Here is a 19,224-nt window from a genome sequence, read left to right as displayed (position 1 = left end):
AGGGAAGAGAACGAGGAAGTAGAAAAAGATATAAAAGAAGGAGAATGTGAGAGCCAAGTGAAAGAGAGAGAAAGAGAGAGGAGAGGAAAACAAAGAGGAGAGAGATAAGAGTAAAAAAAGAGAAAACTTGAGATCCGTGAAAGCTTAGATAGACATTGATTTTGGAAACATGGATGGATTTGAGATAGATATAAATATAGATTTTAAAATTAAATGTAAGATAGATAGAAAAAAAGATAAGGGAGGCAGCACTCCAAAAGTAGCAAAAAAAACAATTGAAAACCTTGAAAAAGGTTCTGTTGTCAGTTACACTATGGGCCAATAAAGGTTTGGGGTTTTTTGCTATTTTTGGAGTGCTGCCTCCCTTATCTTTTTTCCTATATATTAGGCAATTGAAAGATTGCCTGGCAGGCTTTGCACCCATATTTGGATTCTCTATGTGCTGCTCTTGATTTCTTTTTTTTTTTTTAATTCTATATTTAACAAGGAATCATATACATATAAGGCACAAAATTCTCGAATCTAACGATCCATTTACACTCATAAAAGGCACCAAACAAGACAGATATGACAAATGCTTTACATTCTCATAAAGGCTGCTCAGACGTATGATCTGTCTTGATTTCCAAGCATATGAAAAATTAAACAATTTTTTTTTTATTTACAAGATTCTATAGATCGAAGAGATGAAAAGACCAAATAGAAAGGCAGAAAGACAGAAGAAGTAGCTTGCGAGGACAGAATAGAGAAACCGAGTAGGCAGTGTTAGTTAAGTGATAGGAGAAGAGGGGGAAAGAGAAGCGGAAAAGGAAAAAGAAGGTCAGATATTGGGAGGGGGGAGAGGGGAAGGGGAGGGGTGTTTGTCCCCAGTTCACCTCTCAACTTAGCCGATACGTCTCGATTTGTTGGAAATCCATCCACTCTGTCCAAGTTGCCCAGAATTTCATGTAATTGTCATGTAGAGAGGAGGTGAGGTCCTCCATGTACATAAGGTCATTGACCTTGGAAATCCATTGTGATACAGTTGGTGGATGAAGACTTTTCCTCCTTTCTGGGATACACGCTCTGGCTGCCATAATGAGACATTTTTTCAATGAATTTTTGTAAGTTTTTAGGGAAGTTCCGCCGTGATGTAGTAGGAGAAGGGCAGGACCCATCTTCTTGGTGTCTCCTGTGACTTGGCGGATGATATCAGAAACTTCTGTCCAAAAGGGCCGGATCGCCTCACATTCCCAGAACACATGGAAGAGTGTACCCTCCTCTCTACCGCATCTCCAGCAGGCAGGATCTGCCGAGGGGAATATAGCATGGATCCTAGAGGGCACCCTGTACCATCTGGACAATAATTTGTAGCTGGCCTCTTGGAACCTGGAGCTAATAGAGGAGCTGTGTGCAAGAGAAAAAATGCGGTCCCTTTGCCCCGGAGTAAGGCTGACATCAAGATCCCTTTCCCATTGTAGTATATAGGGTGGAAGATTTTGGTTAGTGAGGGAAGACAACATGGAGTATACTACAGAGAGCGAGTGACGTGCTGGACCTGTACCTTCGCATATGAGTTCAAACTGGGTCTTGGGGAGTCTGAAACGCTCCTTAGGTGGGAGTTTGCCGAAGAAGTGCGCAAGGTGTAGGCATCTCCAATGTCCCAACGGAGCTGGATTTTGTCTAACGCCTAGCATAGCTATTGAAGGCCATTCAATGTCGTCCCCGAAGTCCTCTACCCGGTCCACTTCTCCCTGTATCCAGAGTTGGAAAATGGGATTCTGCTCTTGATTTCTTATTAGATAGATAGATAGATAAAGTATATTAGTACAGTCCATACAGTTGGGTGTAAAAAATCATCCTGTGTACGTGCTAAGACTGTTATGAATATCAGTTATGCTTTTGCTGCTGTGAAGCTCCCTCTTGTGGCCAGGAATGGTTTGGACAGAGACCAGGTGTGTTGAGCAATGGGCGTTTCCATTGCTAAATCTCTGCTTATTTCTCGTCTGCTAGCAGGCTTTGCTGGATGTCAGTTGTTCTTTGTTCACCAGCCTGCTTCATCCTGCTCCAGACCACATCTACCCCAGATAAGTGCTTTGCTCTTTATTTGTTGTTTGGTTCTTTTTGCTCTTATCTGAGTTTGTCAGTCTATTTGCATGCAGGGATCTTCCCTCTCAGTTGCTTAGCTGGGAGGCTCCCTGCAGCTATGTTTGGAGTATTGCTCCTATTAGTCCATGTGTTTGTTGCTTCTTGAATTTGTAATGGTTCCTGCTTTCGGTTCATTGGTTTGACAAGAGCGCCTGGTATAGGACGGAGTTCAGATCTAGTGATCTGAGGGCCTTTTTGTACTATCAGGTTTTTGAATTTTTGCAGGGTTTTTCTCTGGCCACCATCAGTCCCTTTCCTATCCTGTCCTATATAGTCAGTAGGGCCTCACCTTTTGCTAATCCTATCATCTATCTGTGTGTTGTGTTTTCCTATATCACCGCAGTCTTTGAATGTGGGGGGCTTGCTATTCTTTATCAATTTTCTGAGGCAGAGAGTTATTCATCTTTCCTTCCTTTAGGATTGCTAGTTCTCCGGCTGGGTTCGCGGTGCACAGGATGTTAGTTCACCCCTCGGCTACTTCTAGTGTTGATGGTTAGTAAGGGGATGGTGGCCAGATTAGTTGCCAATGCTCTTGTCACCTTTTACCAATGATTTATGGTGGTCTTCCATGGTTCCGGATCATAACATAAGACCCTTCAAATGTTGAAACCAAATAACAGAGATTGCACTCCAAATAAGTGTTATAGTGAAGAAAAGTTGTAATCTCCACTCAGTGTTTAATCTTCTGAAGTAAAGCCTGTATTGAGCTGTCTTGAAGTGCTACTCGACCTTCGCAATATAGATTTCTGAAGCTTGACCTATATTTATTCAAAATAACTATCCTATGCCCATAACTGTCTAATGTTCCACTGTTCAGTCAGTATATTTAGCTAATGATTGAAAAACTGTGACTAATTTTTTGAAACTTAAAAAAGTAAAGTAACAAAAAAATATAAGAAATGAAATGAAGCAGAAACCTTTATGAGGAATTAATCCGAGCTCTTATCCACACTGACGACACAAATTATACATCATTATTGTTAATATGACCCAGTTGCAAATGATAATTGCTCTACCACCCAGGGATTAAAGCTTCAGAAGTCCCACATTGTACGCTCTGATCTCTGACACACATCAGTGCAGTCAAAGAAGCTTTAGTCGATTTCCAGGCATGGCAAATTGGGGTGACAGCTCTTTTCTTATAGCAGAGAAGCTATGCTGTCGAGATGTTACGATGTTGCCTATCGCATATGGTATAGCTTGACTGGTATATTTGTATTTAAAATGCATATAATTTCAGGGTATTATGCACTGTAATTGCAGCAATTTCACAGAAAATAAAGTACTTTTTGGCTGGGTGTTGGCTTCCTAGAAAAGTGCGCTGCTTAATAATTGGACCATTAAAGCCTAAATAGAGCGTGATTAGTAAAAAAAAAAAAGTACTGTACCTATTTCTATTTCTACAGATGGTACTGTAAAGAGTGAGTATAGACACACTACACAATATAGAATATAGTCAAATTATTATGAGGGTCTGCAATAAAAAAAAAATGCATGGCCAAATTGAACTTATCCCTATAGTCACACAATGAGCTGTGCTCTTAAGGGTACATTTACACTAGCCGATTATCATGAAAGAACGTGCCCTGGAACACTAGTTCCCAGTTTTTGGTCAGTCTAAACAATTTGCTTATTCACCAGGTGAAGTGCTTAGTAATTTTTCTTAAAATCATCTTTCTCAGCAGTACATTGTTGTCCCCCCCATACTTCCCAGTCTCTATACTGTGCTCCTACTCACATGTTTCCCTCCCCTGCATACTGTTCCCTCCATACTGTGGACTCACACTGACTCTCCATGCTGCTCCCTCTATATACTGTCCCTCATACTGTCTCTTCATACTATGCCCATCCATATTGCACAGTCTCTACAATGTGCACTCTCCTCACACTTTTACTACATGTTATTCCCTTACATCGTCCCTCATGCAGCTGTCGCGCCCAGAGAAGGGGGTACTAGATCCCGGGCGGTAACAAATGGGAATGTCACTCTGGTGGCCGTTGCCCGGTCCCGTGCCCTGAGGCTTCTTTTGTAAAAAGGGGTATTTACAGGGGGGAATAGAGTTAATGTCATGTGACTCCACCTGCGGGTTGCGGTTAAGTATAGAGAATCGCCGCTGCTAAATGTGGGTACTCCCAGAGCTGGTGGTGATTGCAGCAATGGTGTTAGGCCCTCTGCAGGTAGGGCCGTGCCTGGGTGATGATGAGGGATAGTAATGGAGACCACACCGGGTTGTCTTTAACAGTCTCTACTCACTTGGACCCAGGAGTTGCTGGTTCAGGTCCGCTGGAGTACAAGTGCCAATGTAGTGACCCAGGTTGCTCAGTCCCCGACACTCTCTGTTGGTTGGGTCCCCCATAGAGTGGAGTGTTTGGGGCCCGACTGTCCCTTTTGGGGTACAGTCTCCTCCGTACGGCGGGCAGTGCAGACCCTGTGGGGAGGTAAGTGTCTGAACCCCGATCCTAGTTTACTGCTGATGCCCCCGGATTATTTGGTTCAGTGAAGTCCGTGAAGGTGTCCTCACCGGTCAGGTATTTATCAAGAACTGGCGCCTGATCTAGGGCCCTGTGCCCCATGCGTGCTCCGGTCCCAGTGGTATCTCCGGTACCCGACCTGGCGACCTCTCTCCTGTGCCCCCGGGTCACCATTGCACAGACCCAGCTCAGCCACGTCTGCACACCTCTCCTGTGTGCCTCACTACTCTCGACTCTCTACTGATTGCTGACCCCTCCCACTAGGCTGGCTAATCCGAGGCACTGGTACTCCAGGTCCCAGGGGGTAGGTCCTGCATCCCCAAGAGGATGCAGTTTCTTGTAGTGCCCTGAATGTCTCAGGGGCGCTACACAGCCTCCTTTCTACTCTCTTTATATAGCCTCTCCATACAGCCAATTCTCTATACTGTATTCAACTTCTTTCACTTTTCCCCCTTCTCATGTTGTCCTCTCAATACTGTGGCTCTCATAGTGACCCCCTATGCTGCTCCCCCTCTATACTGTCCCCCCACACTGTGACTGCCTCATAATGTTGTCTTTATACTGTGAGCCCCTTCACACACTTTTCCCCCATTCTGTCTCCTCACACTAATCCCTCATGCTGCCCCCCTCTCTCTACTGCCCCCGCACTTCCTAGTCTCTGTTCTGTGCCCCCTGCTTACACTTTTCCCCCATTGTGTCCTCTCACATTGTCCCCCCATGCTGCCTTCTTTCTACACTGCCTCCCACACTGCCCAGTCTCTCTACTATGTTCCCTCACACTCCACCCACCCCCAACCCCTACACTGTCCCCTCACACTATTTCCACATTAATAAAACTCCCCTGTATCTTCAGCTCTATTTCATTATCTTCCATTTATCTTCTACTCATCTGTGGCAGACGAGTGTCATCAATAGCGTGATCAGGTGACCTCATCTTGCCTACAGGGGTGCATCTCAGACTGCTGCAAGACATAAAATGTTAATTTTGGCTCATGGCAGAGGCAGTCCAAAGATGTCCCTATGCTGAATTTCTCGGGCTACATGCCCTGAATGCCACCCTTCAATTATGCCCCTGCAAAGAGGTTGTTGACAAATGACTCCCAACATTTACTGTACATGCCTATGTTGCACTGTATACTAAGCATGTGCAGCACATTACCTTCCTTAGTCTCTCCATCATCAACACCTCCTGCTGACAGGATGATCCATTTTCAAGAAGATTAGTGCCTACTGGAGGTTATCACCATAGAAACTGCGAGATTTACAGAATCGTTCAAGACTGAAGAGAGCTTCGAGGAAAAAAAAAATACAATGTACGAATGCCTATATTTTGATGCACCAAACAAAAGGTTAATGTTGTCAAATTACGGAACTTCAAAAAAAAGTCCTTGGTACTACTAATGACCCGTGGCACAAGTTTAAGACTTGAGCTAAATAAGAATGCCTAATGTACTGTACATTGTTTGTGTGATATTTGGGAAAATCTCATCATCCACGTACAGTAATAATAATCTGGTTAATGGGAAAGAAGACAGGCCCCCAGAATTTTATGGACCACTACATGATGATATTCTGGTCTTTGAAATGACTCTAACTGACCCCACATATGATAAAGTCCAGTGTGTGAAGCCTATATTGCAACGCTAGGAAGGGCTACCGGTTATTGCAAAGCTAGGAAGGGCTAGGTTATTGGAACACCAGGAAGGGCTACCGGTTATTGGAAAGCTATGAAGGGCTACCGGTTATTCCAAAGCTAGGAAGGGCTACCGGTTATTGCAAAGTTAGGAAGGGCTACCTGTTTTTGCAAAGCTAGGAAGGGCTACCGGTTATTGGAAAGCTAGGAAGGGCTACCGGTTATTGGAAAGCTAGGAAGGGCTACCAGTTATTACAAAACTAGGAAGGGCTACCTGTTATTGCAATGCTAGGAAGGGCTACTGGTTATTGGAAAGCTAGGAAGGGCTATCGATTATTGCAAAGCTAGGAAGAGCTACCAGTTATTGGAAAGTTAGGAAGGGCTACAGTTGCTGTGTACAATAGGGGGTGGGGCAATATCAAAAAGCCACATTTTTTTGCCTGGTTTATTTAGACATTTAGATACAGGAAACATTTGCCCCATTAAGTAAAAGCCTAGAGCTGCATAGGCGGTTCTCTTAATACAAAGACATGCAACCTTCATGCATTGTATGCATGCTCATTTGAGCTCTATGTGTACAGAGATATTCTTTGTAAAATATCATATTAGTTAGAAGTGTAATCTCCCTCATCTTCTAGCAGCCTGTAGTACCCATTTTGGTTCTGATTTCTGTACACATTCACCAATTTCTGCACCGCAAAAGATGTGTCTACCATAATAGAAAGAGAGAAGGGGATGTAGGTGCAGCATCTCGGTGTCTCAGTTATTGGGTGAAATGACATAATGAAGGGAGAAGATACGGAGTAGTAGAGGGAGAAGATATGGAGTAGTAGAGGGAATCATCTGATAAATACCAAGTGCTGTGGATTTCATCAACTTCACATCATGAAGGGAATACTGCCATGGTTAAAACTATGTATCTTCCAAAGTCATACAGAAGAATTGTAATTGTAATTTGTTTTTCCCCAAATTGAGGGATAGGGGATAACTTGCTTATTGCTGGGTGTCCTACCACTGCAAACACCCAACTTCCCACTAATGTAGCCCTGGAACTCCAATAACCAGACTCTAATGAGTCCCGAGTTTAATGGTGAACCTGATCAGCCCCCTTTCTATTCATTATCAATGGGACTAAAGAAAATAACTGGGCATTATACTCACCTTTCTCCAGCAATCCCATAGACCATGAATGAAGTGGAAGCCAACCATTCAAACCTCCTCTCCATTCACGACAGGGCTCCACAGAGCCCAGTTCTATGGGTTTCAGAGCTCTTTCCTTGGGTTCACTGGGGGTCACAGTGGCCCGGATACCAGCAATCACCAAATTATCCCTAATCCAATTGAAATGGGTGACTTGTAGAGATGAGCGAAGCAGAGGGTCGATGTTTGGTGTTTGTACTGAACACAGACTTTATGAAAAAAAATCAGGGTTCAGTTTTGGAATTGAGGTGTTTTACGTATGCACCACTCTGGTGAGCATCGCTGTGCTTGGGTACTCTCGGTGCTCAGCCCTGTGCCATTCACTTACAGTGTTTGAACGACTTGCACTTCATGAACACATGAAGTGTGTACGAAGAAAAGTGGAAAAACCCTGCTCTCCCCTGGAAATGTTATGTTTATGGTCGGCTACATGTGGGCGGAGACCCGAAATGCCCAATTAGTGAGTTCCATTGGGGTTCAGGTCAAGTGCGGGTCCCAAACTGAACTTTATATAAAGTCCAGCTGAACCGGCCTAACCGAACTTCCACGGGTCCACTCATCTCTAGTGACTTGCAATTTTGTGAAAAATCCTTTAAAAATAGATGTCCCAGAAATTTCGAGCTCCCCCCTGAAGCCCCGAAAGAGGGTCAAATGACCAAATACAATAAACTGAATAGAACTAACTAGAAACTAAATGGCTAAACTCAATGGAACACAACAACCTCCTGTGGTGCGACAGTATTGGCCTTAATTACAGAACAAAAGACAGTGATTATAGGATGTTAGCTAAAATCCTTCAGGTCATTCGACCCGTCTCTGGGTTCCAAAGGTAGAAATGTTAAATGACCCCTCTCTGGGACTTCTAGTGTTAAAGCAGTACTTTACAAACTTTTGACAATAAGGCCCCAACATCCAGAGCATTGGCGTGTCAGTGTCTCACTAAGGTGCAAAAGGCATGCCAAAATTTCAAATAATGAACAATTTGTTCCTCATCCGTCCCCTGAACACAGTACAGCATTCCATAAGAATGAAAAGGAGACACTGATGTTACTAAACAAGAAAGACCGGTAAAAGTCTGTGTATCATAATTAGTCCAGTTATAATAGTATTATGTTCAATTTTCCTAATATAAGTTGTTTTTTTTATTTGTAGAGCCAATTCTGTCACATGGAACCCACATAAGATGATGGGTGTTCCTCTCCAATGCTCAGCCCTTCTGGTTAGAGAAGAGGTAAGACTTTATAACGTCTAACAAAATACATCATCGGACTTTATCGTGTGATTTCCAGATTTTTACCTCAATCCCTTATTGTGTATTGCAAAGAAAAACAGTGCAAACCTACCGCGAAAATAAGACCTAGCAGGATTTGGGGGGGCTTTTTGGAGTATGCTTAAAATTAGCCCTACTCCAAGAATAAGCCCTAGTTGCTGTTCATTTGTGTGTACTATGCTAATAGTATCCTGAAATAGGGATTGGGCAGGCCTTTCAGGATAGGTAAGTTTTATTGCTTTTCACTTCCCTATTATGTGTTGCTGTAAGATTTATAATCGTGCGCCAACTGTTACTAAAAAATGAATATTCACCCCTTCCCCCGCCCATATTCTCATCCATCCCACTGTACAGGCATCAGTGATTGGATGCAGTCAGACTGCCATATTACTCACCTGAGGATCGCATTGCAATCTTTGGACTGGCCATTGCTGTCATGACCTGAGTGTGACAGCTGTGGATTGCGATTTGATCCTTGGGTGAGGAATACAGCAGTCTGACTGCACCCAATTACTGCCGCCGACACAGAGGAGTGGGCTGTTTTATGGGCGGGGAAGAGGTAAATATTCAATTTGCATTAACAGGCGGCGCATGATTAGAAATTTTTCTGGGCTTACAGCAACACTGCAGGGCAATGTACAGCAGTAAAGGTTACATATTCTGAAAGGACTACCCAAGCTCTATTTCAAGATAAAACATACTAGTATGGTACTCAAAAATGACCTGACAGATTCCATTTAAAGAATACAGCAGGACAAGAAAGCAAAGAAGTGGAACACATTCCCTGAAAATAATCCCTAGCGCATCTTTCAGAGTCAAAAATAATATATGACCCTGTCTTATTTTTGGAGAAACATAGTAGCAGCCATAATGTTTTAACTTCTGGAGGAAAATGCAGCCACCATCATAGCTGGAGGTATATTTTGTTGAACAGGCATCAGTACTTGTCATCTTTGGTTCCTCTTGCATATCGGCTGTGAGATCCATTCCCAATGGCATCTGTCAAGCTACAGCTAGGGGGCACTGGAACTGTAGAAAGAAAACTCTTGAGTGCAGTTAGATAGAAGCCCACTAGAGGTCACTAATGCAAGAGCAGGGATAGCAGATCAGTCAGGCCAGGGTCTATGCCAGGATGTCTCATCTGCGCCAAGGAGAAAACAAGCCAAAGTCAAGGAGCAGAACCGACGTTGGATACCAGAACAGCACGTAAGCACAGGGGAGGGAGTGGAGGACACGGAACAGGACCAGAGTCCGGAGGACAGGGAAGAACGGAGGTAGGGTTGGGAAGGAGGGATGGAGGTCAGGACAGGCCGAGGATACGGAGGTCAGGTTGAGGGAACGGAGGTCAGATCAGGCAGGAGGGACAGAAGTTAGGTTGGGCAAGAGGAATGGAGGTCAGGATGAACAGTACCGGGCAGCAGGACAAGAAACAGTGAATTCTCTCAGGAACAGTGCACGAAGCAGAGCCGAAAATATTACTGGTGGCGTCCCGGAGGTAGTAGCACCAAGATATGGCAGCACAACCTCCAGAACAAGGCCAGAACGAACAGGCCCCTCCCAAGGGACCTAAACCCTGGAGGCAGTATACATGCACTGGCTCAGGAATGGCAGAGCCATGCATAAATCGTGACAGCATCTTTTACAAATAAAAAGAAGATTGAGCCTACCATAAAAGTGAGAAGAAATATTAAAGAAGTTGTACTGGACAATCTTTCATAAATGCGCCAAAGTAAATCCTTTCGATATTTACCCCTCAGAGTGTCGCTATTCCAGTGTCAGTGCTGCAATTTCTGGAGGCCATGTGAAAATTATTATGCCAAGAATAACAGCTCTGACATCACTGGAATGGTGACGCTCCAGGAAATATGTGTCAAGTGTTTTTATTCCATGATGGGCACTGGAGTGATTAAAAAGCAGTTTTTCAGTAGAGGACAACCTCTTCAATGCATAAAGCAGCTAAAACCAATAGGTGAGGTACACAATGTCAGAATCGTAGGACACTTACCCTATTTGGTAGTTTAATTAAAAGAAGAGCAACTGGACTACGAAAATAGCACAGGCACCAGGGCAAAATATTTGAACAAAGTAGAATTGTATCTTTCAAGATCACCCAACCCTTTCGTTCTGCAGTTAGATGGGTCTAGCAGCAGTTTACACCACTCTACCTGTCGAGAACACTGGAGACCCCATTTCATTTGGATGGGGAAGGTAGCTGTTGGGCAACAAATACAGTATCTAAGGTGCATGGACACCTTTAGGTTCTGTTCACACTGGTGTCATTTGTTTTCGATGATGGTGTCATTTGTTTTCGATGATGGTTACTCTCACAAATATAAATACTAGAACCGTTATGGAAATTTGATAGATCCTTTCATAGGTAAATTGGATCCAATGGAATTGGACAACCCATCCAGTATAGTTTTGTTCAAAAAGGATCTTCTTGAAATATCCATGCTTTACTATGGTACATGGTATTTCTTTGTAATAGAAAATGTGAAGAAAGATATGACTATATCAAACTATAATTTAGTAGAATGGGCAGATCACATCTACAGTCATTACACAAGCAGTGGCTGAAGTTATTTGAAGACGTAGAGGACAACGGTAATAGCACTAATGGAACAGTAAATGATGTCTCTTCCCTCAGGAGGTCTGCAATTTAAGCAGTTACCGCCTGTACTTCGAATTTCTAAAATGTTATAAAATCAGGTGTATGATAATAGTTTTATGCACTAGTCACTTGGATTATTTTAAATAAGGAACATCTACATATATTAGAAAAAAAGAGACCACATAATACACCTACACATTAAGACAGCTATCTGCAAAGGTGCCACACTTAGCAAACATCTACTAGGGAAACTAAAATTATTTTAGCTGTATGGCAACCATTAAATGACATAAAGACATAAAACCTAAAAACCTTTTAGGACGTCTTCACACATCCGTGCAAAACATGAACGTTTTGCACGGTCCATGGTGCAGGTGCGTATGTGTGTGTACGTGTGTGTTCAGTGTGCTCTACCTGTGCTATATCAATGTGACATCCAGATACCACATGGACAGCATGAATTTGTATACTTACTTGTCTCCGGCGCTGTTGTTACTTCCAGGGTGAGTGCAGTGAATATGCATGAGCTTAATGAGCGGGACCTGGAAGTAACAGCAGAGGCAGAGACAGCGCTGGAGACAGGTAGGTATAAAAATTCTTTATCTTTATGTGACCTGTGTTTTCTCATGTATGTAACTCTGTCTGTGTGATATCTGTGCTGCTGGCAGAAAACAAACATGTCACCATGTGGAGCACACGGACACATGTGTGATCCACACGGACAACACAGTTTGTGTGAAAACACGGATGTGTGACCAAGCCCAATGATTTTAATGCGTCTACATGAGTCCGTGTCTCCAGTACGTGTGAAAACAGACGTCACATGTACCGGAGCAACAATTAGCTCACCAAAGGTGAACTTTTTAGATGGGTTATATCTCAACTCAGTTTGTGTTCACACACTCCATTTATGAGGAGTTCTTCGTAGGAATGCTTATCACCAGAGGTCAAACCAGAGAGCTATAATTCAAATAATAGGAGCAAATAATAATAATAATAATAATAATTATTATTATTATTAACTAATTAAGTAATAATAATACCAAACGTTTATATATATATATATATATATATATATATATATATATATATATATATATATATATAAAAACTTTGTTTCATAACTTTACCTTTATTTTTTACCGGTGTGATCGAAGCCCCTGGGCATTAAAGGACAGAGGCCATATTAATTACTGCTCATTACTTTCATCATTTTGCACTTTAAAGAGGTTGTCCACTACTGTTACATTGATGGCCTATCCTCAAGGCCGCTTTACACGCAACGACATCGCTAACGCGGCCGGATGTGCGTCACAAATTCCGTGACCCCAACAAGATCGCTTTAGCGATCTCATAGCATGTAAAGCAGCCTTAGGTAATCAATGTCTGATCGGCCCGTGTCACTGGCGGCAGCAGGCGGCCGAAATTGCTCAGTTCCAGAGCTGCCCTGTCTTCCGATAGTGGCCGCAGCCATATACTGCACCTCCGCTTCCTATTGATTTGAATAGGAGGCGGATGTGCAGTACCCGTCAGCGTCTATTAGTTGAAGGGCAGCTCCAAAACTGAGCATTTATGGCTGATCGGTGGGGATGTGGGGTGTCTGACCTCGGCCAATCATCCATTAATTACCTATCCTAACGATAGGCCATCAATGTAACTGTAGTCTACAACCTCTTTAAGAAGTGATGAACTAACAGGTCATGGCCCCTCATCCATTATCCTATTGTATGACTGGTCAGGATGCTCTGATCTGTAATACTTGAGAATACTTTCAATGATTGGAATATTAATAGTTATATTTCTATCTTTACTCTTTAGGGATTAATGCAAAACTGCAACCAGATGCACGCCTCCTACCTCTTCCAGCAAGATAAACATTACGACCTGTCCTATGACACCGGGGACAAAGCTCTGCAATGTGGACGTCACGTAGACATTTTTAAACTATGGTTGATGTGGAGAGCGAAGGTAATGACTGATCGAATATAGTAACATTAACTGTCTTCTATTTGTAGTAAAATATTAAATATTACTTTAATTCTAACATATTGTAATATCTTGTAGGATTAATTTAATGTATACTTGTCATGGGTGTAATATAAATGTACAATACTATGTAGCATATCATACCTGTGCAATTTTTCCATTTTTCGATCCTCGCATTTGTTCTTTGGGCCTGACCCAAACACTCCTGATGTTATTTCCCTTGCCTCTCACAATGCATAGCATTGCATTAATTCAGTACAAACCAGTGGGAAAGCCGAGTTACAGTGATCGATTCATAGTGAGCACTGCTGTATCCGACTTTCTCACAACTCTGCAACAGCACCAGATTTTTCCCCAATGATTGACATGTTAGCCAGAACACAAAGTAGTGGGAAAGCTGGGTTACATTGACTGTTTTGTTTTGAGGATGGCAGGGGGCTGTAGTCGTGGGCAGAGATGAGCCCCTGTTTCCAGGCAGCGCTTCTCTTCTGGGCTGCACTCCTGCCACCTCTACAGTACAACCAGGTGCAATCGCGTCCCCTCCCACAGGGATTTGATAAACCACTGGACAAAATTCCTTCATCGCTGTCTCTGTGCCGACCCGTTCACCCAGGTCTGTTACCTCACCCCTAGAGTCAGTTGCTTCCCAGAAGTCCCACTAGAGCCAAGGACCACTACTTCAGACACGGTCAGTGACTTTTCGCTGCACTCGGCTACTGAAGAGCTTCTTTTCCCACTTGCTTCGGACTTCCTGGGGTGACCCTGAGGGTGTGGCCATATTCACACTGGACTTCTCTCGCTATATTTCCTTCAGGTACAGCCTCTGCACTCTACTCACTGGTGTCCCTATCTGACTAGAACCAGGAAATATTTACTGCCTTAACTGCTATTGTGGGCTGGCCTACTTCCTTCCTTCCTTCAGCCCTGTCACTCCACCCCAGACCTACGCTCTCCCCTAAGCTAAGGGACCAAGGAGTAGTGACACCTAGTGGTGGCTGAAAACGGTGCACCCGAGAGCACACACACATAAACAACATTTCACATAAATATACATAAATTGACCATGAGATCTGCAGGAGGGGTTGCAGGGCACTTGTCACCCTCCTTTCAGAGTCAGTGCAGCAATAACCCAGCTTTCCTACCGCACAGGAGCTGAGACGGGGAGCATTGCGCCTTTGATGTGCAATAAGAAACAAGGCGGTAGGGTGAATAAATGTTAGTTTTTCTCCAAAGTCTTCTCCTTCTATGTGGGAAAGAAATTACAGTTACCAGCTGTGAAAAATTAGCAGGCGATTGTGTAGCGCCCCACGGGGCAGGCGGTTAACCTACTCGTCGCCGGGCCGTCGACTGTCGCTGTCACGGGTGGTCTACCCTGGATCCGATGCCCTGAGGCGTACAGAAGATGGCTGGGGAAGGATGATGGGGTTAGTAGTGAGGTGAATGTCGTGACGCCACCTGTAGTATGCGGCCAGGGAATAGGCTGCCGCTGCTGTTGCTGTCCTCCAGGGCAGATGGTGGTAGCAGCTATGGATGGTATCGCTCCCCACAGGTGGAGCGGGCCCCAGAGAGGATGATGAGAGGGGGAGCAGTAATGGCATGTGTCGGAAATCAAGAGTCAAAGTCTATGGCTGCTGTTCCAGGTTCTATACTCACTTTTAGTGCTGTGCCGCCCTCCCGGGTAATACCGGTCCATTGCTCTGTCGAACCCAAACCCGTTTAGAGATCAGTCCGGTGTGGTGTCCGTTGAACTCCCTCCTTGTAACGCCTGTGTGACGCCCTGGCAAAGCCAGGTTGTCACAGAAAGAGTTAATCCTCCTTGGTAATCTGATCTCACACCGGTGCAGCAAGACAAACCACATCCCCCAGGGTAGGAGAAAAGCAGAGCAGAGGGGAGGGGCTGGAGCAGAGTGTTTGGAGAGGCAGACAGAAGAGGAGTCTGGAGTTGTAGCTCCCAGGCTGATAGTGAAGCGTGCTCCGAGAGGGCCAGGACAGGCTGTGAGTGAGGAAGGGGCCAGAGGTAGCCGGGCAGGGTAGTGGCCCCCCGGTACCTGGGTGACCCGGATCACTGCAGGGGAGTGGATTCCCCGTTCCCGGCTGAGGAGAAGGAGGAAGAGAGTGGAGAGAGAGGCACCTGGCTGCAGGGAAAGAACAGGAGCTGCTGCACCGTGTGTGGGACACTAACACCCCCGTACCGAAGGCTGCGGACACCGGCAATTCCTAGTTTACCAGTGACTCTGTGTGGAATACTTGTGAGTACGCCCGTGCCCTCAGGCACCGCACCGCAGCACTGCGCCCTGCTTACCCCATCACCGGGCCCCGGGACAACTACCCCCTACCCACGGAGGGGAGAACCAACAACTTTGCTGCTCCCTGTCACCGCTCCCGGGATCCCCATACAGAGCAGCGGTGGTGTCCATATAATCACCACAACCGTGGGTGGCGTCACGGACAATCTCCCTTAACAAACCCCCTTTTACTGTGGAGCCTGGGATCACAGACCGGGTCACGCTACCGTGATACCCACAGGAGTGACCCCGTGGCCCGGATCTGAGTACCCCCTGGTCCCCGGGCGACACATTTGGCGTCACGAACAGGATCAAACCCATCCAGTTACCTGGAGGAAGTGCGCCTTGTTCTGGACTGTCAGCGGTGTTCCGCTGCAAAAATTTTGAAAGTCGCCATCTTTGCCGCCATTTTGGGCGCGAAAATCTCCCGCCCAGCGCCTTCTTCCCCAAGCGGTGGGCGCGAAAAAGAGGCTCCGCCCCCTGAGAACACGGGCGGAAGTGAAGCTCCGGAGGACCGGAAGTGAAAGGAAAACTTTAAAAGTTGCTAGAAGGACTGCTCCCGAGTACCAAGGGGGAGCAGGAGGAAGGAACCGCAGTTTATGTGACCAGGACTGTAAAGGCAGGGACGCCAGGACTTTGCCTAATTCCGTTCCTGGACAAGCAGTAGCCGCAACCCCGATGACATCTTACCCGGCTCCGGCTGTCCGCCCAGCCGCCACGGTGATGACGTCGGCTCCAGCAGTCCGCCCGGCCGCAACGGAGGTGGCACCCAATTGGAAGTCTGCCCCAGATGTGGCGCCAGCCGCTCCCAGGTACCCCGTCACGGCTGTGGAGCAGCCGGAGTGCACCTGCAGAGAGGAGGAGCAGGCCCGTGAGAGATGGGGCCCTCGGCAGTTAGCGAGGCCGGTTGTAGCCGGCGCCGAGGGCATCCAAGTGGGCCTGGCTTCTGAGCAGGAGGCAGAGCACGGAACCCGTGCCCCGTACTGGGAGTGGCGGCAGCGGTAGTGGAGCATGGACGGCTACCCACAAGTTAAAAAGTTGACTGTTTTATGGACTGTCACCCCTGTTGAACGCCCTCAAGTTCAGGAGGAGGCCATCTGCTCCGCAGGTGTGGGGTGGCAGAACGGTTTAAAGTTTTAGAAAACGTACCTCCCGATGTGGGAAGATGTATGATTGTAATGTGTTGATTTTTCCAGTTTTAATAAATGTTGGTGGCCAGACGGCCCGAGGACGGGCCGTGTTTTACCAAGGGGGTGTGTGACGCCCTGGCAAAGCCAGGTTGTCACAGAAAGAGTTAATCCTCCTTGGTAATCTGATCTCACACCGGTGCAGCAAGACAAACCACATCCCCCAGGGTAGGAGAAAAGCAGAGCAGAGGGGAGGGGCTGGAGCAGAGTGTTTGGAGAGGCAGACAGAAGAGGAGTCTGGAGTTGTAGCTCCCAGGCTGATAGTGAAGCGTGCTCCGAGAGGGCCAGGACAGGCTGTGAGTGAGGAAGGGGCCAGAGGTAGCCGGGCAGGGTAGTGGCCCCCCGGTACCTGGGTGACCCGGATCACTGCAGGGGAGTGGATTCCCCGTTCCCGGCTGAGGAGAAGGAGGAAGAGAGTGGAGAGAGAGGCACCTGGCTGCAGGGAAAGAACAGGAGCTGCTGCACCGTGTGTGGGACACTAACACCCCCGTACCGAAGGCTGCGGACACCGGCAATTCCTAGTTTACCAGTGACTCTGTGTGGAATACTTGTGAGTACGCCCGTGCCCTCAGGCACCGCACCGCAGCACTGCGTCCTGCTCCCTGCTTACCCCATCACCGGGCCCCGGGACAACTACCCCCTACCCACGGAGGGGAGAACCAACAACTTTGCTGCTCCCTGTCACCGCTCCCGGGATCCCCATACAGAGCAGCGGTGGTGTCCATATAATCACCACAACCGTGGGTGGCGTCACGGACAATCTCCCTTAACAAACCCCCTTTTACTGTGGAGCCTGGGATCACAGACCGGGTCACGCTACCGTGATACCCACAGGAGTGACCCCGTGGCCCGGATCTGAGTACCCCCTGGTCCCCGGGCGACACACCTGTGCTGTGGATCCCCTAGCTTGAAGCTACAAGGGGACCCTAGGTTTCATGATTAGAACTCTTTTCCCTGTATGCAGGTGCCGCGGGTCCGCTGTGGGGTTTGAAGTCATCCAAGACCCCAATCATATATGGCACTGTGCTCCAGGGTGCTTTGTGGTCAGGAAAGCTTGAAGCTTTCCCCGTCCAGGCAGATTCTGGAAATTCAACTTGGAGTATAATCTTCCATAGGGTCCTACCACCCTGTGTGGCATCAATTCCGTGGGGAGCAGAGATCACTCTACCCACAGCAATCGTGTGACCTTCTCCTCCTTCACACCGGAGCACCTATGAAACACATCTGCTCCGTTGCTCTCCTGCTGGAGAACTCTCTAACTGTTGTCTTGGCTCTTGACTCCCCCTGCTGGCTGCACCTCCCCCCTCCCAGGTTCTAAGCTAGTGGGACTAGGGCCACTGTTTGAGGGTATCCTGTAAATGCCTCTCTGTTGGCGACCCCTTTATTGCCCGACTCTAGCCCAGTCCCAGTGGGAACAGGGCAACCTGGAGTGAATTTTGAGTGTGTAAGCTAAGTGATGAAACCATGATTGATCTCCTCAGGATCTGAGTTTCGCATCACACCCAAATTTGAGTGCAATACTTTGTGGCGACTGAAACCTCAGGGACACCACAATTGCACATAACAAGTTAATAACTGGAAAAAAAACAGTCATAGGTGTGATAATTGTCCAGCAACTCCTATGATGAACAATCTAGAAATTAGATAAAAATGAGTGAATAAATTGGTGAAAAGGTTAAATAAGAAATCTAGGCTTTCAAAATGAATGGACTAATTGCTAAGATGATCACATTTTGTCCAATTACCACGACTCCCATCGATCAGCCATAATCTGCTACTTGCAGGGAAACGAGTGTTCAGCTTGTCTGCAGTGCCACCAGCGGGGTAAAAAGCTTTACATTGTACCCAATAAAATCAAGGGACTGGGCGAATATTTGAATGTGCACGTTCCTCTGATGCTGTTTGTAGCAGTTCTCTGCTCCATTGCTTTGATGTCCTAAATAAGGAACTTCCCTGCATTAAAGGGAATCTGTCAGCAGGTTTTTGCTACCTCATCTGAGAGCAACATGATGTAGGCAAAGAGATCCTGAATCCAAAGATGTATCACTAAGGCTACTTTCACACATCCGGTTTGAGCAGTGCGGCTCAATCCGGCTGTGAAACCTATGCAACGGATGTGGCGAAAACACCGCATAAGTTTTGCATAAGTTTTTACATACGGCCCGTCCGTTTTTTTCCCGTTGCGGCACGCTACTGAGCATGCGCAGTGGAAAAAACTGCATGCGGCGGCCGGATGCGTTTTTTTCCGTATCTCGCCGCATCCGGCGTCCATAGGCATGCATTGAAAAATGCGCCACAGCGGCGGGATGCGGTTTTTTTGCCGGACAAAAAAACGTTGCAAGCTACGTTGCCTCCGGCCGCCGCTTTAATTAATTTTGCCACATCCGGAAAAAAACGGATGCAACGCAAAGCCATCAGGCACAATCCGGTAACAATGCAAATCTATGGGGATA

The 19,224-nt window shown here is 46.3% G+C and overlaps 1 protein-coding gene across 1 annotated transcript in view; it reads left to right on the top strand.

Annotated features, from left to right (window-relative positions):
• Positions 1 to 19,224, top strand: part of GAD2 (glutamate decarboxylase 2) — a 175,316-nt gene that overhangs the window by 150,203 nt on the left and 5,889 nt on the right. The window contains exons 12-13 of the mRNA XM_075315540.1: positions 8,585 to 8,663; positions 13,132 to 13,281. Coding sequence (XP_075171655.1) covers positions 8,585 to 8,663; positions 13,132 to 13,281 — 229 coding nt within the window. The remainder of the gene's footprint in view (positions 1 to 8,584; positions 8,664 to 13,131; positions 13,282 to 19,224) is intronic.

Source organism: Anomaloglossus baeobatrachus, chromosome 6 (assembly GCF_048569485.1).
Source record: "Anomaloglossus baeobatrachus isolate aAnoBae1 chromosome 6, aAnoBae1.hap1, whole genome shotgun sequence".
NCBI classification, from domain to species: Eukaryota; Metazoa; Chordata; class Amphibia; order Anura; family Aromobatidae; genus Anomaloglossus; species Anomaloglossus baeobatrachus.
This window is presented reverse-complemented; position numbering and strand designations above follow the sequence as displayed.